Source organism: Erythrolamprus reginae, chromosome 1 (genome assembly GCF_031021105.1).
Source record: "Erythrolamprus reginae isolate rEryReg1 chromosome 1, rEryReg1.hap1, whole genome shotgun sequence".
In the NCBI taxonomy this organism is placed as follows: Eukaryota; Metazoa; Chordata; class Lepidosauria; order Squamata; family Dipsadidae; genus Erythrolamprus; species Erythrolamprus reginae.
In genome coordinates, this window is record NC_091950.1 from 148,120,980 (window position 1) to 148,148,595 (window position 27,616).

The window sequence follows — 27,616 nt, forward strand, 5'->3', positions numbered from 1 at the left end:
TGTTATCCCTCCTCATTTCCTATCTACAGTTGAATCACTTTCCTGGCTCATTCCAAATTGGTCGGAAAGACCGTCTGTGGAGAAATGTGTCCAAAATGCAACAGCGCTTTGGGAAAAAGGAGTTCAACTTTCTGCCCCAGTCTTTCATCCTCCCTCAAGATATCAAGCTGCTCAGGAAAGCATGGGAAGATTGTGCGGGTCGTCAGAAATGGATTGTGAAGCCGGTGAGCGTGCAAAGATGGTCTGGTTCAAATGGGGATAGGGCATGCTCTTTCTGATTCCTGCTTTGGTCCCAACTCTGTGGCTCCCTGCCTATCCCAGCATGCAAACGTCTGCTCCATGTTCTGTCTAGGATTTGCCCTTTATAGATTTTTTTTAATGCATTTCAGTGATTGGGTTACAGTGTTGAATGTTGTTAGTGAAGAGATTAGTCCTTAAGCATGTAAAAAAAAGAAAGGGGAACGGTGAGCATCACAGAGGAAAGGAACAGGATAACTGTAAAATATTAAACAAGCGTTGACTTTTGAGCGCTTCATGACATGCAATGCCTGCTTTTAACACTTCCCTATCTCCATGTTTTTAAGGGTATTTGATCCTTTGTTCTCCATTTTCTAAACATTTGATATTCTCAAAGTTATGCATTTGTATTAAACAGGTTATATAGTATAGCATAATTGCAGCCACATAGGGTTTTAGATTATACAGGCTACCCAGCTAATTATTCAGTGAACCCCAAAAGTTTCCCAAAGCTGTTGTGCTCCATTATGGAACAATGCAACGCCTTTTTCTGCACCCATTTAACATTGGTTTTCTATTGCATCTGCTTTCATCACTGAAACAAACCATATAGGTTTGTTTTAAAATACTGTTAAATTATTTGAATTTAACTAACAATTCATTTATGACCACCAGTAGAAACATAAGGGTACAGTGGTACCTCTACGTACAAACTTAATTTGTTCCGTGACCGTTCTTAAGTAGAAAGGTTTGTAAGAAGAAGCAATTTTTCCTATAGGAATCAATATAAAAGCAAATAATGCCCCACGGAGGCTTCTCTGCACCTTTTCTGGCCCTGTTTCCTCCCAGGAGATTCCTAGAGAGGCCCCATGGAGGCTTCTCCCTGCCTTTTCTGGCCCTGTTTCCTCCCAGGAGATTCCTAGAGAGGCCCCATGGAGGCTTCTCCCTGCCTTTTCTGGCCCTGTTTCCTCCCAGGAGGTTCCTAGAGAGGCCCCATGGAGGCTTCTCCCTGCCTTTTCTGGCCCTGTTTCCTCCCAGGAGATTCCTAGAGAGAGACCCCACGGAGGCTTCTCCCTGCTTTTTCCAGTTACATTTTCGGAGGGTCGGGTTTGTAAGTAGAAAATGGTTCTTGAAAAGAGGCAAAAAAATCTTGAACACCCAGTTCTTATCTAGAAAAGTTCATAAGTAGAGGCGTTCTTAGGTAGAGGTACCACTGTACTTACATGTGGCAGCATGTAGCAGATCTTGGCTGGTCTCAGAAGACCTAAGCAAGTTTGTACTTAATTAGTCCATAGATGGGAAACCACCAGGAAATCCCAAAGCTGTAGACTACACAGAAAAGTTGAAAAAAAAACTTTCTGGAAGTAAGTAGCAGCTGTTTCCACGTTGTTGCTAACAAATCACAAACATGCCTGTGTAGTCTTCAGGAGTTGGGTCTAATTTGAGGCAGACTTGACTTTATTTCTGTGTACTGTTGTTAGATTTTCTGATTTTTCCGTTTTGAACTGCAGTATAACAGTGCATGCTTATATACTTCTCTTTCTCTCTGTCTTCTCTCTCTCTCTCCCTCCCTCCCTCCCTCCTCCTTCTCTCTCTCTCTCAGCCAGCTTCTGCTAGAGGCATTGGAATACAGGTCATCCATAAATGGAGCCAGTTGCCCAAGCGTAGACCATTGCTGGTGCAAAGGTAAGCCAGATTTTCCTTACAACCTCTGGTGAAGTGGTTCTCCCTTCCCCTAAAAATGAGGTAATAGACTATATCCAGGAGACGTGTGTGTGTATGTATGTGTGTGTGTGTGTGCATATATATATATATATATATATATATATATATATATATATATATATATATATATACATACATACATACATACATACATACATACATACATACATACATATATATAAATAAACATGTTTACTGTAACTGTAAAATTCATATTGTTCTTTGAAAATGGTTTCTTTTGCCTTCACTGAAAAAAGCAAAGAACTCATGGAATGGCTATTATTAGTGCACCAAAGTGTCTTCTGAAATTAGCTTGGAGATTATGTGTTTCTGTGATGTGGAATGATATTTTCTGAAAATCAGGGGTGTCTCAAATGCTGTAGGAGAGAAGCCAACTTTCAGTTCTGTCAGCGATGGGTAAAGAATGAAGCATAGTGACAGTCCTAAGGCTTGTTCTTCTGGGATGACCTACCTTGTCTGTCTCTTTCCCTCTTCCAGATATATACATAAACCCTACCTCATTGGTGGAAGTAAATTTGACCTAAGGATTTATGTTTATGTGACCTGCTATGATCCCCTACGTATCTACTTGTTCAAAGATGGTCTCGTTCGTTTTGCCAGCTGCAAGTAAGTTCCCCAGGAATTGGTTGCCTGTAAAAGGATTGCAAAAAACACAAGTAAGATGGCTAGGATTGCAAAATGCTGGAACATGATCTGAAATTACATTTCTCAGTTCATTAATTGCAGATTAACATATTCTTTTTTTAAAATAGCCACCTGTTATTCAGAGCATGCTGTTGGAGTAACACTTTGCAGAAGCTAGCCCACCCAGATAGCCAAAGCAGCTAGCCAGCCTGCTTCAGACTAGGATATCAGGAACTGTTGTCTTGAAGATAATTGAAGACAAGTACAGTGTTCCCTCGATTTTCGCGGGGGATGCGTTCCGAGACCGCCCGCGAAAGTTGAATTTCCGCGAAGTAGAGATGCGGAAGTAAATACACTATTTTTGGCTATGAACAGTAACACAAGCCTTCCCGTAACACTTTAAACCCCTAAATTGCAATTTCCCATTCCCTTAGCAACCATTTAGATTATTACTCACCATGTTTCTTTATTAAAATTTATTTTAAAAAAATATTTATTAAAGGTGGACGAAAGTTTGGTGATGATATATGACATCATCGGGCAGGAAAAACCGTGGTATAGGGGGGAAAACCACAAAGTATTTTTTAATTAATATTTTTGAAAAACCATGGTATAGACTTTTCGCGAAGTTCGAACCCGCGAAAATCGAGGGAACACTACTGCAGTTTTTAAGGAAAATATTCACTTCTTTCATAGCAAACCTACACTATTTACACTGTAGCTATTTCTGTCTAGAAGTTACTATATAAAATATTCATAATTCTCTGTCTACTATACTCAGTTACAATATTCAGCTACAAGTCTTCAGCCACCACAAGCCACACTAAACCATACTAAGCCGCAATACCTTCAAGCCAAGTCACACATATGCAAAGGTGCATTATGTATATATACTTTTGTCAGCCAATCAGATTACATTACAATCTGCATCTTCACCGTCATTACAGTTCTTCTCTCTGCAATTTGGAATATTACATCAGGTAGGCCCCGATTCTGACACATGTGGCATTCTGTAGTCATATCTTGATTTAAGCCAAATAGGGGAAGTTTCTAAATATTGCTGAACTACCAGCTAGCATGAGCAATGGCGAGAGATCCTGATAGTTCTAGTTCAGGATGGCCATCATTTCTCACAGTTCTTCACATAAACAATTATTAAATACCTGTTACAGATAATCCTCAACTTTTGGCCATAATAGAGCCCGCCCATCATGGCCACGAGTTGTGACAGTTAAGCAAAGAGCCCATTTGATCACCTCGCTTAATAAGCCCCATCCCTGCTCTTCTTGATGTGGTTGCTAAGTGGATCGTGGGGTCCCTCAGAGGTGGGAAGAGGCCTTGGGAGGCCTAAATCAGGCCCTCCTGTCCTGGGATTTCCAAGTCTCTTCCACTCCTGAGTCACGTTGTGCTCTTCTACCTGTCCCTCAGGGATGCCTTGGGCCTACTTCTCACCCCTTTATGTCCCACAGCGAGGGAGTAGCTGCAGTGAGATCACGATAGGAAGGAAAGCAGGCCTGCTGCCCTTTGGCATTCCTGCAGGCAGTGTGTCTCCATTCCCGAAGCAGGTGCCATTTTAGAGCAACTGCAGTCAATTTCTGGATGGAGCCACTCTGTCTCCACTGTGTAGTAAGGCTGTGGAAATCAGTACAAAGCAAATGAATTATCAGTGACGAGGGTTGGTGGCAGGGAGGAGGTGTGATCCAGTGGAGTGGGAAGCAGGCCCGGTGGGGGAAAGAGGGGGGGGGGGGAGTACTGCAGTATTTCTGTGGTCGGTTGTAAAAGAGAGAGCTTGCCCAAACCCCCAGTTGTAACTTCAAAACTGAGTCATGTGAAGATTTGGGGAGGTTCATTGTAATTTGGGTTGCTAAGTGATTGCATGTAAATTGAAGTCTGCCTGTAATTGGTTCTACCATGTAGCTATGGCTGTAGGTTCCTAGGCAATCTTTTTCTCAGAAGTCAGTCCTGACACTAAGTGAAGTATTTTAAACCAGCCATATTCCTTTTTTTTTTTTTTTGGTTCTCTCCAGGTATTCTTCTTCCATGAAAAGTCTCAACAACAAGTACATGCACTTAACGAATTATAGCATCAACAAGAAAAATGTAGAATACAAGTCTAATACGGATGAAACTGCATGCCAGGGCCATAAGTGGTGAGTGTCAGGAGACACGAAGGAGAAGCATGTTGCTGGCATTCTGTTGTTTGAGGCCTTTGAGCAGCAGCTGCTGCTTCATCTGAATAGTACTGAGTGATCTTTTTGTTGATAGGCAAGAGGTGAACTCTGTCTTTTATTCAATAGGGTCTGAACTATATTGCCTCCCCCCCCCCCATTAGCAATGGAAAACTAAGGTAATGATTTCATTTGGTGTACAGTAATGTTTATTTGTTTATATGCTGTGCTGTATCTATACAGGGCACTGAAGGCACTTTGGAACTATTTGACCCAGAAAGGAGTTGATAGTGAAGCTATTTGGGAAAAGATAAAAGATATTGTTGTCAAAACCATTATTGCGTAAGTCATGGGAGGTCCTTCTCTCTCCTTTTTGTCTCCCCCCTCCCCCCCAGCCTTTCAGTTAAATAGCTGTCTGTTGAGGCTTGTTTATGAGCACATGGATCTGTTGACATAATTCATCTTATCTTCAGGGCTCAAACTGATCACGCTGTACTTTTACTTTATTGAAGTTAACTGATATTGTCTCACCGTAATCTTAGTAATGTGAATTAAGAGGAGATCCATGAACACCCATTCAATGAGATCATCATCTCGTCCATAAGAAAAAGACAATTTGGTTTTGGGAGTCACTTGTTCTACATAGATAAGTGATAATTCATAATATATAGCAAGTCCTGAAAAATGACCCCCCTGCAGCCTGTTTTTTCTTTCTTGGTTAACAGAGTATCTGTTTTACCTTTCAGGTCAGAGCCCTACATAATCAACCTTGTGAAGATGTATGTGCGGCGTCCTTATTGCTGCCATGAGCTGTTTGGGTTTGATGTCATGCTGGATGAACACCTTAAGCCATGGATCCTGGAAGTCAATATTTCCCCTAGGTAAGCTGTGCTTCATGCACCAGCCGGTGCAGGCCTTGTTTGTCGTGTTTCAGTTCAATTGCAATATTTATTGCAATGTGGATACTATCCATAGTCTCCAGTCTGTTCCTCAAGGGTTTGCCGAGTTATTTTCATTGTGAAGGCTTTGCAGTGTTAAGAGATTGTTTACTGCTCCAACTTTTTAATGAGAAGGAATTAAGTGAAAGGAGAGTAAGGTGGTGAATAAAAGACTGGTTATGGTTTAACTTTCCTGAAACAATATTACTGCATAAATTTGAATTGATTATCCCTTTACCATTTTTTCCTCACTTTGATTTGAGCTTATAATTTGTCATGGACGTTATCCTGAATGTGAAAGTCAAAAGAAAGATGATGTGCCTATTAAATTTCCAAAAACATGTCTATTTTTTTTCCCTGCAGCCTTCATTCGAATTCTCCTCTTGATGTGAGCATCAAAGGCCAAATGGTCCGAGATGCCCTTAACTTGGCTGGCTTTCAGTTGCCTAATGCAGAAGATGTGGCTTCACCTGTCGGAAGTGCCACCAGCTCCACAACCAGGTGAGATTGCAAGTTCAGAAAGAAAAATCAACAGTGGAAATAAAGCATTTCTTTCAGAGCAGAATGTTTGAGTCAGCCAGGCACTGCTCATCTAGTTATGTATATTTTGCTGTCATGCTGTATTATGTGTTTTACTTAAAGCCTTAGAAAAACATTTCTGGCAAGAATTTGAAAACATCTGGTTAAAGCCTTCTGAAAGCTATAAGTAAGGAGTGCTGTTTGTAGGCAATCATTGTTGTTTTAGGCTTCTTTTGCCTTTACTTCTTCTTTCCTCTAAGGGTCAAGTACTGAATAAGGAAGAAAAGACCCTGGGTTAAGTCTGTCTTTAGCCATGCAAGCTTAATTGTTAATTTGGGGCCAATCAGTTTTTTTTTACAGTTACCTTTCTGAAATTGCAGTTAAGGACAAAATTTAATCCCACATAGCATTTTAGCATTTAGACTTATACAGTGGTACCTCGACATACGAGTTTAATTCGTTCCAGACCCGAGCTCGTAAGTAGATCAACTCGTATCTCGAACGAATTTTCCCCATATGAATTAATGTAAATAATTCTAATTGGTTCCAGCCCTCAAAAAAGTCCCAAAGTTAGCCTAAATTATGAAAAAAGACATGTTTTTAATTAATGTACATGCAACACGTATAAATAAACAACAAAGTAAATAATTAAAAGAGAAATGTACAAAATACAATAAGAAAATGTATAAAACATGGTACAGTAACCTTACCTTGGCGACAGAACGAGTGCGGCTGTGTTCTGTAGGCTACGTAAACAACACTTTCTTAAACTATCATAAACATAAACAAAACAACAATTCCATGGTTAAATGGTATAAAACTGTAAAAATATACACTTTCTTAACTTGTAAACTAACATGCGTGCTAACACGTGCAAATGGCCGAGATAACCGGAAGCAAGGGGATTCTGGGTCAGAGAGGCGATGCACCAACTAGCGGTAGCATCCTGAAGCTCGGCTCGTATCCTGAATTTGAGCTCGGGTGTCGAACAGAAACTTCGCTCGCGTCGCGGCTCGTAACTTGGAATACTCGCATGTGGAGCAGCTCGTATCTAGAGGTACCACTGTATACCACTTCATAGTGCTTTTACAGCCCTCTCTAAGCGGTTTACAAAATCAGCATATTGCCCCCAACAATCTGGGTCTTCATTTTACACACCTCAGAAGGATGGAAGGCTGAATCAACCTTGAGCTGGTGGTGAGATTTGAACTATTGGACTACAGCTAGCAGTTAGCTGAAGTAACCTGCACTCTAACCACTGCTCCATCCCGGCTCTATTGTTTACTGTTATGGGGAAAAAGTTGGAGGAGGGACTATTGTATATGCTGTACTTTGTTTCTGGAGGAAAGGAAGGATATAAATCCAACCAATAATAAATATATGTAAACAGCTTATTTTAAGGCAGTGCTTCATGCATCTGATTAAATGGGCTGTGATCTAGGAACATTTAAGCAACAATAGGTTTGCTAGTCCTTAAGACATTATATAAATTGGATGCTAGGTAAGAATGATTATTTTTACCAAATTCTTAGGATGGCTAGCCTAGGGTGAGTAGTGGTTTTCTATAGATGTAGTGTTAGCAAAAGAAGAATTAACCAAACAAATTTATCAATTTCATAACAGATAAAAAGTAAACAGTTTTTTCCTTGATGAATCCTCACTGACAGCAGAAATAGGGGTGATGCATTCATTAAAAAATGTCTACCCCATTTTAAGTAGCACTACCTGGATGCTCATAACAAAGCTCACAAAAGAAATGCCATACCTTTATTATGCTGCTCTTATGAGCTCTATTTAGCTAATACTTTACATGTGTAATGATAAAGAAACGAGATATGTATGTCCCTGTGGTACATTAACACATTTAAATTTAATGAATTTTGTGTTTGGATAAAAATAATACAGAGGTTGAATTCTCCAGATAATGGACTGATCAACTGTTTTTTAAAAGCAGGCTTGATTTCAAGCCAAGTTGTGCTATCCATATTTGTCTGGGTCAGATCAATCTCATAAGCCAAAAAATTTGCCCACCCAAATTTGGGGCAATTTTGTTTCTATACTGTAATGTTAAGCATTGGAAAATTTGCCTGATCTTCTTTAATGTTTTTATCTGTAAGGGGTGGGTTTTTTCCCTATCGCTGGAATAAGTTTTGTTCTAGGTCAGGGGTCTCCAACTTTGGCAACTTTAAGACTTGTGGACTTCAATTCCCAGAGCAAAGCTGGCTGAGGAACTCTGGGAATTGAAGTCCACAAGCCTTAAAATTGCCAAGGTTGGAGACGTGTGTCTTAGGTAACTGAAGAGTATTAACCAATCTCTGCCCTGATTGGTTAGTTCCCTTGACTAATAATTTTAACTCTTGTGATGTCTAGCTTGAACACTGTAATGAAGGAAAAGAACAAGCCTCCTGTGGAGTTGGTGACTGCTGAGAAAGCAAAAAAATCCTATTACTTGACCCAGAAACTACCAGAGCAGGTAGGTGCACGTGGTGGCAGCATATTCCCTGACTTCCGGCAAAGGTCTTCGAAAGACTTGTATTACTGTTTTTCTTTTTGGAGGGATTGGTGTTTGTGCCACTAGAATTTTCCACTTGGAAAACTAGAAGTGTGCCATTTTTCCACCTCAAACTGGTGGCTTTTGAAATGCAGTATAAGCCATGCTTCTTGAATTTTGGTTCACTTTTAGTACAAAATATGACGGGTGTGAATGGTATTGTGTCAAGTATTTCACCTGTCTTTGGACTGTTTGATGGGCTGTATTGGGGTTGCTGTTATTGGGTTTTTTTTTTTCCAAACTTTCTCTCTGTTCAGAGGCAGGGATTCAGTCCTGCCCCTGCTACAGTTGATTCAGTTTACATAGAATGGTGTGAAACGGTCAGTGATACACATAGACAGATTTAAAACTGCTTGCGTCTGCGATCCTGACTGGCAAATTACTTTTGTTTAAAAAGAAAATGCTTAGTAATGGGAAAGTTACCGTATTTTTTGGAGTATAAGACGCACCTTAGTTTTTGGGGAGGAAAATAGGGGGGGGGGGAATCTGTTTACCAGATATTCATCTGGCTAGCATCCTTAGTCTGGTCAGCTTCAGCATATTATTTTATCCCCTAGTTAGGGCTTAAAAAAAACCTTATTCAGAAAGAGTAAAAATGAAAGAGCTTGCAAACCAGTAAGAGCTAGGAACATCATTAGGGCTGGAAAGAAACATTTGGAGCAAGTTAGAGCAATGAAAAATACCCTGCAAAGACTTAGGGCTTGGAAAACATTCTTCACAGAGAGTAACAATGAAAGAACCTGCAAGGTAAAGATGAGAAGATCGTTAGCACCTAGTTAGAGCTGGGGGGAAAAGCTTCGAAAAAAGCTACATTCAGAGTATAAGACACGCCTGAATTTTCAGCCTCTTTTAGGGAGGAAAAAGGTCCATCTTATACTCCCAAAAATATGGTGTTCATATGAATAGAGTTGATGTGGATTAGTTGTTTGTTGTGTTGTGCTTAATTTTGCAAGCAGAGGTACAGTATGTGCTTACACTACTCCTGTGCTTCATGGACAAATGTTATGACAATACTGTTAAGATTGTATACACACAAAGATTCCTAGTATGATGTTTATTTGCTTGGTTTGCATACTTGGTGCATATCCTTTTGCATACATTGTGTCCCAATAATGTTGCGTTTCAGGCATTGTTTAAAAATCTACTGTAGAATTTAAGCTGATTTGCTGAGCTCTCCCGTTTGTGCTCTTGCTGCTTGTGTTTGTGTTTGTTGCAATACTAATGTTGGGAGGGTTGGTTCAGCAGTTATAGACCCTGAGCTTGTCAGCTGGTGAGCTGATGGTTCGAGAGCCGAGTGCCATGCGACGGAGCGAGTTCTTGTTACTTGCTCCAGCTCCTGCCCACCTAGGAGTTGGAAAGTATGCAAAGGTGAATAAATAATGTCGGAAAAAGTTGATGTAATACCTTAATGATTCTTGGCACCAGGAATTCTGCTCCACAATCCTGGATATCCTGACCCCAGATGATGTCCGTGTCCTGATAGAGACAGAGGATGAGTATGCTCGACGTGGGCAGTTTGAGCGAGTCTTCCCCTCGCGCTCCTCCATGCACTATCTACGCTTCTTTGAGCAGCCGCGATACTTCAACATCCTTACTACACAGTGGGAACTGAAATATTTCTTGAACAAATCCAAAGGTAAAAATAAAACCTACAGTTTTCTTCTTTAGGACAGGAAACTGTTAGTCAGTGACAGAACATCCTTTCTTTGGATGGGATAGATGTGGAGTTGTACAACCCGGAGCTTTTGAACATTCCCAAAACCATTGCAATTATTGCCATTTTGGACTGCCAGCAAAAAATTACAGGCAATGTTGCTGGCTGTGTTAATGTTGTCCTCTTGCATCTAGCAGCTAGAATTTCCCACTCACCATTTCCACTTTCCAAATCACCAATTTTTAAGCCTCTGCTTCACTTTCATGGACAACCATGAAGTCTGTTCTCCAAAAGTTTCTCCCTTGGACTTGTTTCCTTTGGGCATGGCTAGTTTATAAAACAGACTAAAATATCTTTCTTTCTTTCTTTCTTTCTTTCTTTCCTTCCTTCCTTCTTTCTCTATCTATCTATCTATCTATCATCTATCTATCTATTTATCTAATATTTGTATATCTGCTTGTCTCAAATGAAAATGATTTGGGACGGCGCACAGCACAATTGCATTATCATCAAAGTAAAAACATATACTTGTAGCTTAATTTTAATATTTTGCTTTGAAGAGAAAGATCTAAATGCCTGCCCCCTCTACACATTTTTCTTCTGTGGGAACAGAGAGCGATCAGTGAAACTGCTTACGCGCACTCTTCCTCAGGAGCTTGAATTCACTTGGTGGCTCTTCTTTTTTTGTAGGACTGGATCTGCTCAGAAATTGGTGTCACAAAGGTTTTCACAATGGAATAGTAACAGATACTACTGTGTTGGTGAGAATGCATCTCTCTCTTCCTATATACTATATTTTACTCTTTCAGGAGTAAATAGTGCTGTTTCTTTGCTTGTACTTATGGAATCTATTCATGATATCTTGGCTTAATTAAAATACTAGCCCCTCCAACTATTTTCTTTGATCCAGTAATTTTTGGTGGTTCCTTAGCTTTCTGGGAGGGGGAAAGAAAAGCCTTGTTTCAGCAGACTTCTCATCTGACTAGATTCCCTTTCCTTTTGCTGTCTTTCTTAACTACAGTGGACACTGCCAAAACCTCACTTTCATTTGAAGAATGATCTTATAAATGCCTTGAGCAAAGTGGATCCAGGCAGAAACAGGTGAAATATTCACATACTACATTTTGAATCTGTTTCTCTTTTGTGGGTTAGGTTGTGTTTGTCTACAGGTAGCCTTCAACTGACAACCACAGTCTAAAATTCCCGTCGCTAAGCGGTAGAGCTGTTATGAGAGTTTTGCCCCATTTTACCATCTTTTTTGCCACAGTTGTTAAGTGAATCACGGCCACTGTTTAAGTTAGCAACACACTTGTTAAGTGAATCGGGCTTCCCCATTGATTTTGCTTGTCAGAAGGTCATAAAAAGTGATCACATGACCCTGGGACACTGCAACTGTCATAAAGATGAGTCAGTTGCCAAGCAACCAAATGTTAACCACGTGACTATGAAATGTTGCAACAATAATCAGTGTGAAAAAGTCACTTTTTCCAGTACCGTTTTAACTTTGGATGATCACTGAATTAATGGTTTAATTAAAGTTGATGACAACCTGATTTTGAAATGAGCACTAAAACCTGAATTTGGCTCCGTTGCATGTGATGTAGGGAGGACTGTTTCTTTTAATTGATTTTTAATTTGTTTTGGCTTTTTTAATGGTCACACAAATGCATGCATTTTACTTTATTTAATGATATTATTTATAAACTTATTTATATTTATAAATAATTTATAAATTATTTATAAAATATATTAAAAATATATATTCAGGAGCAGAATTATATTTAATTATAATGCTCATCTTGTTCTTTTACATCTTGCTAGCCCAGATGAGGTGTAATGCTAAATCAGATTTTAATGCTTACATGAACCATCGTAATTTAGACTTGGGCTCGTAAAATACTGTTCCCCTGCCTTCCCCATCAGGGCCTGCTAAACGTAGAGAGATAAAGTATCTATTTAAAGCTAACAGTTTCTACTAAAGGACAACTTAAGATAACTATAATTACCAACGGATAAAGTTAAGCTTCCAATTTTTTCTGGATAGACGCCTGAGCAGGCCGGGAAGAGAGGATAATTCTTTATGTTATGTGGAATTGCATTTTAAGCATTCAATTTTTCATGAAGCCATTTTCTTCCATTTTGTTGCTGTTACTTAAGTGTAATGGGATGGAGGGGGGGGGGCAATAATGAACGAATCCATCCCAAAGAATTTCATTCCTTTCAAATTGAAAGGTAGCATAAGGCAAACAGAAAGAGAATGAACCTGTCAGTTTGACAAGAGCCTCATGCTTTGGAAACTATTTGCAGAGTTTATTTTGTTGAACAGGCATGGGTTTTTTCCTCAGAACGTGTTTTCTTTTCCACAGCAAAGGCCCACGAGATGGAGAGGAGCCAGCCCGAAACCCTGAGCCAAGTCCTTGCACTCAAAGCTTACCTCAGATTAAGTACACAGTTGGAACTCTGAAGAAATCCACCATATCTAATTCCCTGAGCAACTCAAATGGGATAAAGTGAGGTGGGACTGAGCAAGAGGCCAGCCTCCCCTCCTTTGGAGTGTCAGGAGGGTGGGGTGCATGTGACCTACCTCAGCAGAAGCTAGGAGAGCCAGTATTGGAAACATGGAGAGGACCTCACCTAAGGGCGCCCCGGCAGAAATATTTTTTGGGAAATGAAATTGGGACAAAGAGGAAATGCTATACTTGATCAAAAGGGACAAAATATTCTGTTTATAGTTTTTTATGACAAAGTAAGTTTCTAAACATAGAAGCTTGAAAAAAAACCACCTTTAATTTCTTGTATTTTCTTGTCATTGGCATGTTCCTCATTACTTGAGCCACAAGTGCCTGCACTGTTAAATGTACCCATGGCAGGTTAGCCTGGATACTGCTTGCCTTTGTTTCAACATATCCAATGCCTTGCTGCTGTGGGGAAAGGTTTGGACTGCATATAAGGAGTCTCTAGCCCCCTGCAATTAAGATCAAAGCAAATTCCTGGTTAGTCAGACATTGCAGGAAACCATCTTCAACATGGAACACCAGGATTGCAAATGAGAGATTCCTTGGTGCAAAATCTAGACTTGGATGTGAGATCTCTGTGTGATACCTCTTTAAATTGATGATCTTTGTATCTCAGTATATGTTCACCAGGGGCGCAGTAGCCGAGCACTTAAGATGCTGTGCTTGGCTGTTAAGAAGCTCACTTTGTCACATGGTACTAAGGTCTCAGAAGGTTGGCAGTTCGAGACCTAAGTCCCACGTGACAGATTGAGCTTCCATTCGTTGTCCCAGCTCCTGCCCACTGAACAGTTTGAAAGCGTGCAAATGCAAGTAGAGAAATAAGGTACATTCCAGTGGGAAGGTAGCAGTGTTCTGTGTGCCTTTGGTGTATAGTCGTGCCAGCCACATGACCACAAAAGTGTCTTCAGACAGTGGTGGCTCTTTGGCTATGAATCAGAAATGCACACTACCTCCCTAGACTTGGATACAACTGGAAGAGAAACTTTTGCCTTTTATCTTTTTTTAAATATTCACGCGTCTTAATATTTTTTAATTTTTCTATTATAAAACACATACATAAACACAACAGACAAATATATATGTGTACAATTCCCCCATGTTTACAATAAGCACCTCTCGCTTTCTATCCACTCGCTTCTTAATATTTTGATGCAGTACTGGGATTTAGTATCTGAAAGTAATGTTCATATTTTTCTTAATCTGCAGAATAGCAAACCTTGGGATAGTTTAATTTCAATATACGCACAACACATCCAATGCTGTCTGCCCCCCCCCCAGAATCCCCCCCCCCAACAAAACAAAACAAAACAAGGAAGTCACTCACTTTGTGTTTTTGCCTTCAATGTCTGCATCATGCTTATGGATTCTTCAATAACAGGTCTACGGAGAGGGGCGGCATACAAATCCAATAAATAATAATAATAATAATAATAATAATAATAATAATAATAATAATAATAATAATAATCTCATTCTATTAAGCCTAAATTGGATTTAGGACTGGAAATCAGCGTGAAAATCCTTTTCTTTCCCTTTCTGGTTAATTCCACAACATAACATGCATAACACACTCTCCAGGGATTTTTTTTCCTCCCTCAAATGAGACTTCGTATGATTACTTATTTTGAGATTCCACATTCTCAAATCACTACTGTTCCCAGTCAATAGCTACATCTCCCTTTTCCCTTTTACTGCTGGAGAAATCTTTTAATTCTGATCACAAGCTGTACTTTCTTTGCTGCCACTTTAAATCCAATATTGGGCAGTAGTGTCTTTTGTATATTTTCACAATGCACACATAGGCCTGGGATGACTTAATTTCCTGATACAAATGCCTGGAATATGTTGAAATTAGCACTTTTCGGTTTATAAGATCTTTTTTTCTGACCTGATGTTTGGGCATGAACATCAAGATTGATCTATATGACATTTGTCTAGTCCCTGACACTTAATATTTCTCCTGTGCCACAACATGAGTTTAAAGCTATTACTAGATTCTTGACATGTCTGAACCTTGTGGGTGATATTTGACCCCTTTGGTGCCAAGAGATTCTTGTGTTAATCAAAAGAGAAACCTTTTATTCAACCTTCCTTCCTTGCTAAAAATTTGACTAGTGCACAGTATATTTAATGAAGCAAGTTCCACCATTATTTTCCCCAGGTAGATTTAAGTAATATCCTCGATCCCATATTTTTCCTTATGCTGAATGTTTTATTAAAAATACTGACAAAAGAGGAATGACTGTTTCCTGCAGTGTAGCTTTCAGATTGTTGATTTATCCATTGGTGGAGACAGCAGTTATGAATCACACTAATAGATGTTTAAATGTACAAAGATTCCTGTGTCAATATCCCTGTTATATTACCATTGCTGGTCCATGACTAGTCTTGATTTAATTCCATCGGATTGACTAACTCTCTTTTAAACTGCTTTGTTTTAGGATTATCCCTTAGATACTGTTATGCACATTCAGGAAAAGATAGTCCCAGCTCTAATAGTAGTAACATTTTAAAACCATACATTATTGAACCAACAGTTTTTAATTCTTACTGCACAATCACTTGTTACCCCAGATGGCCTGACTAACCTTTAGGAGTAGGAAATTTAATCATACATATTGAATTAAATGTTTTGGCAAGTATAGAGAATTTAGAGAAAAGATATGCTTCACAGTGAACCTTTTTTTAAAACCAAATCTGTCTGTAAAATAATGCTCTTACACTCTTCCTGAATTTCCTTAAGATTTCTTTTTCATTACAGAACAATTGGTTTTACTTCAACAAGAAGAGTTTATGGTGTAGCTCCTTTGAATTTAAATTGGTTCTTCAGTTCCATCTCTGGTAGTCATTTTAGGTCCTCTGAGAGGGTTCTCCCTCTTCCGTTCTGCTGTCTTGTCGACTTGGAGACAGAAGTGGAGATGGCAAATGTTTAAGGTGTATTCCACAAATGTTGCCAGTCACTAGTTTTGTCTGTGAGTACTGCTGTCCTTTTCTGCAGAACTTTTAAATAAGGGTGAGGTGGTGATTGTACCAACTCCACAAAGAGAAGTTACAACTCCTATGAGATTTGAATAAATCTGCCACTCAATATGTATCAAAACAATCTAGATAGCTGCTGAGACTAACTATGCTGGCTTTTTGTTTAATCTGTTTTGTTGAATAATCACACTGATGAGAATGTATTGGCCACAACTTCTCTTTTCTCTCTGCCAAGTGCATGAAGAAGAAAGGCTCAAAGGTCTTCTATTAGGAATGGGTCATTGCCCTACAGTGAGTACCCTCCCTTCCCCTACAAGTTGGTAACAAGCCTCCCTTCCTGGGAATTATATGAAGTTGGTATAGAAGTGACCCTCTCAAGTTCCACAGCAATGATCACTTGTGAACTAGTCTGACTTATTTGATTATATCAAATGACCTAAAAGAGCTAACTTGGTAGAAGTGTGAAAGGGGAGAAGCCTCTTTGGGTGACCTAAGATTGACAGTTCTCTGAGCTATCTTAAGGTCTTCCAACCACTACCCACCCTTCCTCGTAATTTAAGTAACGACTAAGAAACAAGTATTCATCCCCCATTCTGTCTGGCCTGTATAACTGTCTTGTTTCTTGGTTTTAACAGCTCAGATATTCTCAATTGCTATCATCTCTAAATAAGAAGAGTTTGGGCTGTTTGCATTAATTATTACAAGTCTTGACATAAGTTGACATGGCTTTTCCCATCAACATTAGAGGGACAGATAAGATCTAGGAAACAAGCAGTGCACTTCTAGATAAATTTGCCCTTTCAGTCCAATGGTAGAATGCATCCCCAACATCCTAAATTCAATTATGAACTTTGAATGGGTCTGGGGTGCTCATATTTTGAGAAGTTCCCAATCAACAGTGGACATAATTGTTTAACTTCAGCTTTTAGAAGCTCTGGAAGTCATGGTCAGTGTTGAAAGATATTTGGAATATTTAGCAATAATCAGATAGTTCCCTTTTCTATCTTACTTAGCTTTTGTCCTTCAGACATGTTGGGAGTAGAGTTTCCAGAACTGCAAGGTTGCAAAGTTGTTAACCATGCAACATGGGAATAATGATAGGTGCAAAAATAATATGTAAGAAAATGTAGGGTAGATGGCTCAATGGTCTGATTTACGCCTAAAACCATATTATAATGCTTTATATTTCTCATAATCCAACATCTGAATTGTTTATTGTTGCATACAGAAGCTTCCCCAACTAGCTTTATTTTTATGGGATAGTGTCAGTATGTAAAATTCTGCTATTACAAGGCATAAGACCATTTGGTTTGTTAAGTTTGCCCTCTTTTCCAAAAAATGTTCTGCATTTTGCCATTCTTTTCCCATTTATTGTAGATTACAAATGAGGGAAAAACAAACTGCAGTTGTCAGAAGACAATTATGAACTAGCCTGACATTGTAGGTTTTGCAGTCTTGTATTGCTGGCATTTCACTTTGGCTAGCATTGCTAGTTCTAATGTAAATTACCTATTTTGATTCAGCTAACTAGCATTTGTATGCAAGAGTGTAAAAGAAATATCTAATAGAACTTTAGCATTCATTGTAAAAGAAAAAGGTGAGAAACAAAGCAGGTACCTGATCGTAACGATCAATCATTTTATGGCATTTTGAATTAGCGCAAAATGAAATGGATGCTCTTCTTATTTGCCCCTCAGAGTTCCTATATATCTTCTACAGTACAAGTAGGTTGATGCAACTTTGAAAAATCTTTTCAAATACAATTACTTGCATTTTATTTTGCCTTCCTCCTGAACCTGTCCAATACATAGAAGGAATTGTATATTATATTTGCCTCCTGAGCCTGTCCAATATATACAAGGAATTGCCCCTCTGAGCTGTACTGGTTTAGCTACTAAAGCACTAGAATACAACTTGGCCTTAGGGGGGGAGGTTGGGGAAAAATATAGGCCCTGCAGGATATCTCCTTCAGTTCCTGCAAGGCAGCAGCAGATTCAATGGCAAAGAGATGGAGAAAAAACCTAATTCTATAAATTTACAGATTTGGGGTGGGTGGGTGTATGTATGTCAAAGAAAGGTTTTGCGTGAAATAGGAGAGAAAGATAAACTACATTTTCCAGGTAATTACATTTTTCCAGGTAATTTTCCAATTAAGGCACCTGTATCCTGGGCCAGAACATAATGGGCAAAATCTGCTTAACACAAACAATTCTTGGTGCCTTATCAGAAGTGTTTGGATCCACAGATGTCGGTACAAGTATTCCACATACAATACTTTACAGCCACGCCATGAAGTGTGTTCAAACCTCACCAGTAAAGGTTTTGAAATGGAAATTTATTCAGGAAGACACATTTATGAATGAGTTCAAGTTCAGCAGAATTAGATCTTTCCCGAAATCCTCCCCGTTCTCTTGCACAGGGTGGCCAATAACAGCACATACAAAAGCTCCTACAACTTAACAGCATAGAATAGGAAATATTCAACCGCAGAAGTAGCTCATCTAAACGTTTGATAAAATCATTGTGGTGATGCAATAGGTTCTGATGAATGCAAAGCAAAAATAGAAACAGGCTGGTGGGAAAGCTACTTCCTCAGCAGCAGCAGCGGGGTGGGGGGGATGCCTGGAGTATTTCCTGCTGAACATCTGCCTGATATCTATAGATGCAGAGAACCGATGTTTAAATTTCTTTTTTAAAAAGTCGCCCTTTGCGATGCCTTCGGTTCGGGGCAGGATAGGTCCTAGCTGAGGACGATTCTTGGCCTCACTGCCGCCTGTCACTCCTCTCCCCCGCTTCCCCGCCCGCAGCAGACGTGATACTAAAGCCGCCTGGGCCAGCTGCCCTAAATAGAAGCTGCGGGCATGGAGCGAGCGACGGCGGCCCAGGCCTTGGAGCAGGTAAGACGCTTGGCGGGGCGGTGGGCTGATAGCCCCACAAAACACAGCAAGATCGGTCCCTGTCCCGCCCAGAGAAAGGCAAAATCACTTCCAAATGACAGCTGTCTGTGTCTGTCTGATCTGCTGGCCCCGGGGCACATCCTGCCGCCAACATCGCCATCTATTTTCTGCTGCCGCTTTCTGCCGCCCCGGAGAACAAGGCCAGGAAAGGGTTAATAATAACAACTGTACGGAGGGATCGCCAGGGTAAAAGCCTGAGCCTCCTGCCCCCCCCCCCATCCCCGCAGCAACCCTTCGCCGAGGTTCGGCTCCGAACCAGATTTTGGTGTACAACAGGGAGCAAATGCACGACGCGAACTTCCCCCTCGGAATCCTACTCCCGCTTCCCCAAATGTGCTGCGGCTTTGCTGCTACCGAAACATCTTGTAGCTTAATACCGATTCTGCGTGTCAATTTGCTCCTGAGATGCACGTAACTTTCCCCTTTCCTTTGTACCTCCCCCCCCCGTTCTCCCCCTTCCTGTTTTGTGTATTCATTTCTGTATTTTTTTTTCTCCCCCCCTTTCCCTTCTAACTCTGCCTGATTTTGGTTTTTTTTTAATCTAGATATATTTTCCCCTTCATTTTCTTTCTATTCCACCTCCCCCCAATCTCTTTCTAGTGCTGGTTTAGAACTGACTACATAGGTAGTACTAGATAAGTACTAATAATATACTAATATACCAGTGTTTCCCAACCTTGGCAACTTGGAGATATTTGGATTTCAACTCCCAGAATTCCCCAGCCAGCGAATGCTGACTGGGGAATTCTGGGAATTGAAGTCCAAATATCTCTAAGTTGCCAAGGTTGGGAAACACTGTAGTATACCAGAATAGTATAGTATAGTATAGTATAGTATAGTATAGTATAGTATAGTATAGTATAGTATAGTATAGTATAGTATAGTATAGTATAGTAATAGTATAGTATAGTATAGTATAGAATAGAATAGAATAGAATAGAATAGAATAGAATAGAATAGAATTTTATTGGCCAAGTGTGATTGGACACACAAGGAATTAGTCTTGGTGCATATGCTCTCAGCGTACATAAATGAAAAAGATACATTTGTCAAGAATCATGTGGTACAACACTTAATGATTGTCATAGGGGTCAACTAAGCAATGAAGAAACAATATTAATAAAAATCTTAGGATACAAGCCACAAGTTACAGTCATACAGTCCTAAGTGGGAGAAAAAGGATGATAGGAATGATGAGAAAAATCTGGTAGAAATAGAAGTGCAGAGTTAGTAAAAAGTCTGACAGTGTTGAGGGAATTACAGGTATTTGTTTAGTGATGGTGTTCAGGGAAAAACTGTTCTTGTGTCTAGTTGTCTTGGTGTGTAGTGCTCTGTAGCAACGTTTTGAGGGTAGGAATTGAAACAGTTTATGTCCAGGTTGCGAGGGGTCAGTAAATATTTTCCCCACCCTTTTTTTGACTCGTGCAGTATACTGTACAGGTCCTCAATGGAAGGCAGGTTGGCAGCAATTGTTTTTTCTGCAGTTCTGATTATCCTCTGAAGTCTGTGTCAATCCTGTTGGGTTGCAGCACCAAACCAGACAGTGATAGAGGTGCAGATGACAGACTCAATGATTCCTCTGTAGAACTGTATCATATAGTATACTGCATACTAGATAGATACTACTCTCTCTGTAGGCTACTGGAATGTAATATCTAAGCAGTAAAGCCTGGGGCGGGACAGGCAGAGCGTTAAGTGGCTTTATATTATTGTTGAGTACTGCCCACAGAGGAAAGGAAAGGCAGAGGAAAATGGGAAGCCACATATGTCCCATCAGTCAAACCAATGTGTCTAGCAATGGGACATTTCCACACTCGTTCCAACCTCACAGGGTTGTCGTAAAGAAAAAAGAGGGGACATCGCCTTGAACTCCTGTACAATACACATCAAATAAAAGAGGAGCTTTCTTTGAATTCTATCCAAGAATACCATTAAGGTGTAAAATCTGTTCGGCACTATCACCCAATACTTGGGAGGGATGTCTCAGGAATAATGGCCAAATAGGTATTGTTAAAGGGGAGAGCAAATTTCATTTGTCTACAGAATCTACGGAGAGGGGCGGCATACAAATCTAATAAATAATAATAATAATAATAATAATAATAATAATAATAATAATAATAATAATATAATTTAGGTAATGTTTTCTGCTGACTCAAGGAGTTCTTGGCATGTTAAAGAATGTTATATTCCAGATGCTTCTTAACTCATGAGTTTTATATGTCAGCCTAGTCTAATATAATAATGGAAGTTCTTGTACTCTTTCACAGTACTAGAAATAATAAAACATATTTAAACAATTGCGTAGCATCAATCAAGCCCTATCTCAGAAATATATTTCTTTATCTAAGGTATACAGTATATGTATAACATATATGTATGATATATATATATGTCACGTTTTTTTTGCTGAATTTGAAAATTAAGGGAGACTAGGATAGATCTATTTCAGCCTTATTTTGGACTCATCACCTAGCCATACCTACTGGGACTTGAACCTGCAACCTTTGCCTTGTAAGGCAGAGAATTATCCTCTAGGGCTAGACTACAGTATCCAATCCCTTCAGCTCTGCACCAGGCAAGGGTTACATATTTTTGTGTCGAATCACCCTGGTGTATTGAAGGAACATCACAGCTCCTTATTTGCCTCTCGGCCCAACCCAGGACCATTTCCAAGGCAGTTAATTTTATTGATAGCCGACAATTCTATCTGTATGTGTCACAAGTTTTTTTTGCTGAATTTGAAAATTAAGGGAGACTAGGATAGAACTATTTCGGCCTTATTTTGGCCTCATCAGCTAGCCATACCCACTGGTATGTATATGTATGATATATAATATATAATGTATGGTATATAATATATATAACACAGAGAAAAATATATCCAAAATTATCACTTTTAATATAGGGCTGCACATTGGAGTCACTTTGGCCAGTTTATCACAATACGTTGGTTGAACTAGCAGATTGGTTGCCACTCCCTTTAATGCAGTGGTTCTCAACCTTTCTAATGCTAGGACTCCTTAATACAGTTCCTCTTTTTGGGGTGACCCCCAACCATAAGTCTAGCACCAATTCCTGCCAATTTAAACTGATTGGCAGGAAGGTCAGAGGGACACCCCCACTTTAAACACCTGATTGGTCGGATTATAAAAACATGTTCCAAGGCACCAGAATAGAATCTTTAGTTCCTAACACCATGGGAAATTTGTCTTTTCCCGTGGTCTTAGGCGACCCCTGTGAAACAGTCATTCAACCCTCAAAGGGGTCCCAACCCCCAGGTTGAGAACCACTGCTTTAATGGGATATACCAGCTATTCAAAGTAACAATACTTTGGTTGAACTAGCAGATTGGTCAACTTACTAGTTTAACCATTTCATTGCTCCCCAAATGAAGACAGGTTAACTTAGCACATGAATCCCATTCCTGTTACAGCAACTGTTTAAGCAACTGGCCTTCCTGCCAATCTGTTTAAAATTATGACAGTGCTGAACAAAGAGACTTGTGACTCTTGTCCAAAGCTACTATTGTTGTAGCACCTGTGGGAAAGTGAACAAAATTCAGACCCTTGGTAATCTGTCTGCCTTTAGGATCAGTTGTAGGAACAGGGCAGCACCCTTCCCCATCTAGCTTTCCCCCCATCCTGTCCCTCTGGATCTCTGCAGACCTTGTGGATGCTCTGGAAAGACTATTGTGTGGTCCCAATGCTCTAGGTATAGGGCGGCTGAGGGGTGGATTGGCTGGCTCTCCTTCCCAAAATTGATCTATGGACAGATAGTCCATATGGCCAGCCACTCCCAAAATGATGCCCACTTCTGGAGGGAGCCTTGGGACCAGATCTTTCGGGAAGGAATTTTTCTCAAGACTCTGTGGGCCCAAAGTTCCCACTCTCTTATAGTTTTGTCTAATATTAGCAAAAACATGTGACACACACACGGGTGTGTTTGTATGTGTGTGTGTGACATATAGCTTTTTTAACAGATAGTATTTGAATACATGACTTGGTCTGGGTAGCCTTATGTTTTTATTGGTGGTTTTGTTATGAACTTGTTCAAGATTTAAACATCTGCTTTCTCGTGTTCAATATTCCCCAGGGATAGTGGAGGAAATAGAGCAAAGTGGTAAGGAAATTTCAGAAAGGCTTATTTGCAAAATAAAGAAGGGCTGTCAATTTTGTTTTGTTTAAATCTTATAACTATTTAACTTGGATTGGTTTTATAGACCTGGGTGGGGAGAAGAATGTCCCATTCAGCATGTAAATTTATAGTATATGGTTCAGGTCTGTCGCATTCTAAAAGCTACACTTGAGTGTTTATTTATTTTATTTTTATTTATTCATTTGTCCAATACACAATACATATGGAAGAAAATAGACATGAAGTAATATATATAAAGATAATATGTAAAAATAGAGAAGATATATGAAAGGAAGAAAATATATATGATATATGAGATAAAAGAAAGACAATTTGACAGGGGACGAAAGGCACACTAGTGCACTTATGTACGACCCTTACTGACCTCTTAGAAACCTGGAGAGGTCAATCGTGGATAGTCTAAGGGAGAAATGTTGGGGGTTAGGGGTTGACACTATTGAGTCCGGTAATGAGTTCCACGCTTCGACAACTCGATTGTTAAAGTCATATTTTTTACAGTCAAGTTTGGAGCAGTTAATATTAAGTTTGAATCTGTTGCGTGCTCTTGTGTTGTTGCGGTTGAAGCTGAAGTAGTCATTGACCGGTAGGACGTTGCAGCATATGATCTTGTGGGCAATACTTAAATCGTGTTTTAGGCGCCGTAGTTCTAAGCTTTCTAGGCCCAGTGTAGATGCAACAAACCCCCATTTAACTCTGTCCATTTTTTCTTTCCTCTCAGGTGCCATCATTGAACAATGGCCTCCAGCATCAGGAAGAAACAGGTGAGTAGTGTCCTGGATTTGTCCACTGATGGAGTGACCACGTTCAACTCAGCTGCTAACTAATTTAAGGCATTTGTGCCAGGGGATATTAACTGGATGCTAACCGCCTGCTTTGGAAGTCTTCGAAAACTGCTAATCGTATTATTTGGAACACCCACTATTTAGCACTATGGTACATGGCAAACTAACTATACTGTATTTATTTATTTATTTATTTATTTATTTATTTATTTATTTATTTATTTATTGATTGATTGATTGATTGATTGATTGATTGGATTTGTATGCCGCCTCTCTCCAGAGACTCGGGGCGGCTGACAGCGACAATAAAACAGTGTACAATAGTAATTTGGTATTGATGATTAAAAATATACCAGTGATGGTGAACCTTTTTTGCCTTGGGTGCCGAAAAAATGTGCATGTGTGCTATTGCGCATGCACGAGTGCCCACACTCATGATTCAATGCTTGGCGAGGACGAAAACAGCTTCCCCCACCCCTTCTGGTGGGCCTAGTAGGCTTGTGCTTTGCCCTACCCAGTCTTCATGCTCTGGTGCATCCAGAGGATGATACCATGGTCTTTCGAGACTGAAAGATGGCGATGCAATGTGGCAAACCCATGTAGCAAGGATGTTTTCTTTTTAGCTTAATACTGCTCTCTTAATCTCCCCAATATCCAGATGCTAATTTCTCCCTATTTCAAATAATCTTGTAGTTTTTATATAGGGGATTTAGATTTATTGCTACTTGATCACATTCCCTTTCAAACAAATTAACTGAGATTTGATCTTAACTGGATTCAAAATTCAAGTTCAGGTTTGAGTTACTTGGTTAATATTGGCCAAATTGAAATATTTTGCAGCTTCTGCTTTCCCTCTGACAATGCAGGAATAATGATGCCCTCTCTCAGCGGATAGTTGGGAGGATATTTAGTGAAGATTATAAAAATAGTCCTCCATTTACGATAGCAATTGGGGCTGAAATTGCTGCTACTGAGTGTTGTGGTTGGCTCTGGCCCAGCTCCTGCCCCAAGGAATGTGGAGGTGGATGCAGGGGAAACATCAGCATGTCATAGGCCATAGACAGAGTCAGGGAGTGCAGTTTCCTCGGATGAAGAAGGTGGGGGTGACTTGGAAGAGGGGGGCTTGGCACACAGCCCAGGAAGCCAATCTCCATTATCTTCGGTTGATTTGTATGCGGAAGTCTTGGACCCACGCAGGCGCAGAGTTATGCATAGAAGAAACCAATTGAAGAAATATTACAGGAGATAAGAGAGGCCACCTGTGTTTGGGTGGGGCTCCAGTAATGAGAGCTGCTGATATAAATAGCAGCGTGCAGGCTTGGGCCATTGTGGAAGATTATCTGATCGTTGTTCTTCAGGACTCTGCCTTGCTGTTTATTGATTTTTCATGACTTTGAAACCAAAGCAGAGCAAAGTGTGTGTGTTTCACTTGGTGGAAGAAGGAGGGCTGTGACGTTTCTTCACAGCTGCTAGCTAAGTACTTAAGGACTGATTAAGGGGATTGTACAGACTACCAGGTTGTTTTGGGATGAGTGCTCTTTGAAATACAAAAAGGGTGCCTTGTTTCTTTTGAATTTTTGTGATAAAGAACATTGTTTTTGAACTTTCAAGTATGTGTGTGTCTGAAATTTGTACCCTTGAATTTTTGGGAGACTCATACCATAGAGCCCAGCAGAATACTGAGTGATGTCATAAAGTGCAACATCATGTGACCACGTTGCTTAGCAACAATAATTCCAGCAATCCCAGTTGCTATCGTCAAATGAGGACTGTATAGGTTAATTGAGGGCCTCATGTGACTGTGACTTTCAATTTTCTACTGTTTCTGCATTGACTTTGCTTATGGGATGCTAGCATTGGAAATTGGAATCATACAACTGCAATTTGTTGCAATATCATAATCATGATCTGGGGGTTGAACATTGGATTACAATTATGTGTCTGTAAGGATGCTGTGATGGCGAGAGTAATGGGGGCCCATCATAAGTAACAATCGCTGAACAGATGGTTGTAACCCAAGGGCTACTTAATAAGGTTGTTCAAGTGTAATAGACATGTATTCATAAGTATGCAGCTCCCTCACTGCCAATTTTACAATGGGGGTGTCCCTTTGAACATCCTGCCAATCATCTTAAAGCTCTGTTGGGAGAATTGTTGCTAGACTTATGGTTGGGGGTCACCCCAACATGAGGAACTGTATTAAGGGGTCACGGCATTAGAAAGGTTGAGAACCACTGATTTAGATAAACTTTTTTCCCCTTGGTAAAAAACCAAAAATTCTTACTATATTCCATAGCTGTCCTATTATAATAAAAGAATGCCTACAGATAACCTGATATTATGGTTTTCTGCTATTTGTAAAATAATAATTGTGGCATTAGTTGGAGACAGAAGAACAAAAGACAAGGAACTGGAGAAGGTGACAAAATGCAAAGTCTTGCCAATAGAAATAGAATAACTCTGGCAAAATAAAGCAAAGCAATAGTAATAGACACCTTGGGTGCACTACAATCCCAAAATTAATTGGACAGTCATCAGTCAATTGCAAAAGGCAGATTCCTCGAAACATCTTCTATCCTGCAATAATATCTGCAACACTATCAAATATCCATATCTGCTTATCCTAGATCTTTGGGAAGGACACGCTAGACCAGGGGTAGGCAAAGCTGGCTCTTCTATGACATGTGGACTTTAACTCCCAGAATTCCTGAGCCAACCATGCTAGCTCAAGAATTCTGGGAGTTGAAGTCCACAGGTCATAGAAGAGCCACCTTTGCCTACCCCTGCGATAGACCAAATGCCAAATCCATTCTGAACATCTGACTGTATGACAAATCATAACAATCAATGAAGTGAGTGCTTATTCTCTAATACAGTGTTTTCCAACCTTGGCAATTTGAAGATATCTGGACTTCAACTCCCAGAATTCCCCAGCCAGCATTCGCTGGCTAGGGAATTCTGGGAGTTGAAGTCCAATTATCTTCAAGTTGCCAAGGTTGGGAAACACTGCTCTAATATGAGTATGTTCAGGTGGAATATATAAATGAGTGATGGTCAGTATAATCATAATTGCTACGACCAGATTTGTTTCTCTGCACAATTAATTTCAGCCTAGCATATGCATGCTTGCAGCGTTATATGAGTAAACATCATAGCTGTAGACTTAATGAGGGAAGTTTTGCTTGGTTGAAAAGGAAAGCATGACTTATTTTTATTTCTCAAAGATCTTTCGATGCTTAGATTTACAATGCTTGCCCACTAGACCACGCCTCATCTCTGGACGTGGAGGAATCTGCTTTGAAAGCCAATGTTATTGTACAGAAAGCCAAGGATTTGACTGCCAGTGACAAAAAAGTGAATTTGATTATGACAAATGTAGTGGCAGATGGCAGAACTGAGAGGCGGGATCCACAGCCAACTGGGTTTGATGCTGAGGCTGCAACACACATTGGCAAAGTGACAGCTGCAGATAACATTGCCGCTGAATTGGATTTCAAGTCAACACATTCAGAAACCAAAGAGTTGGACAGAGCTCACAGCAACGGTGGAGCGAGCAATGACATGATACTCCAAGGTAGGATTCAGGATTGGAATACCAAAGCAAGCACACGGATTTCAGAAGATACAGGTCAACTTAAGCAAGGCACATTCCTGGGTCCCAGCACAGGAGTGACGTCAGAGGACACAAAGCTCGAACAGGGCAAACAGGAAGATAACGATGATGTCATTTCCCTTGACTGTGAAATTCTGGCGTTTGGTCCTGATATTGACTTCCTGGGCCCAGATG

The 27,616-nt window shown here is 40.0% G+C and overlaps 1 protein-coding gene across 1 annotated transcript in view; it reads left to right on the plus strand.

Moving 5' to 3' along the window:
* The window catches only part of TTLL4 (tubulin tyrosine ligase like 4), a 30,519-nt gene extending 16,138 nt beyond the window's left edge, over positions 1-14,381 (plus strand). The window contains exons 8-19 of the mRNA XM_070728860.1: positions 30-224; positions 1,841-1,923; positions 2,461-2,589; positions 4,635-4,757; positions 5,019-5,117; positions 5,522-5,656; positions 6,077-6,214; positions 8,603-8,705; positions 10,209-10,419; positions 11,128-11,198; positions 11,459-11,538; positions 12,804-14,381. Of these exons, the coding sequence (XP_070584961.1) occupies positions 30-224; positions 1,841-1,923; positions 2,461-2,589; positions 4,635-4,757; positions 5,019-5,117; positions 5,522-5,656; positions 6,077-6,214; positions 8,603-8,705; positions 10,209-10,419; positions 11,128-11,198; positions 11,459-11,538; positions 12,804-12,951 (1,515 nt within the window). The 3' untranslated portion in view covers positions 12,952-14,381. The remainder of the gene's footprint in view (positions 1-29; positions 225-1,840; positions 1,924-2,460; positions 2,590-4,634; positions 4,758-5,018; positions 5,118-5,521; positions 5,657-6,076; positions 6,215-8,602; positions 8,706-10,208; positions 10,420-11,127; positions 11,199-11,458; positions 11,539-12,803) is intronic.
* The last annotated feature ends 13,235 nt before the right edge of the window (positions 14,382-27,616 follow it).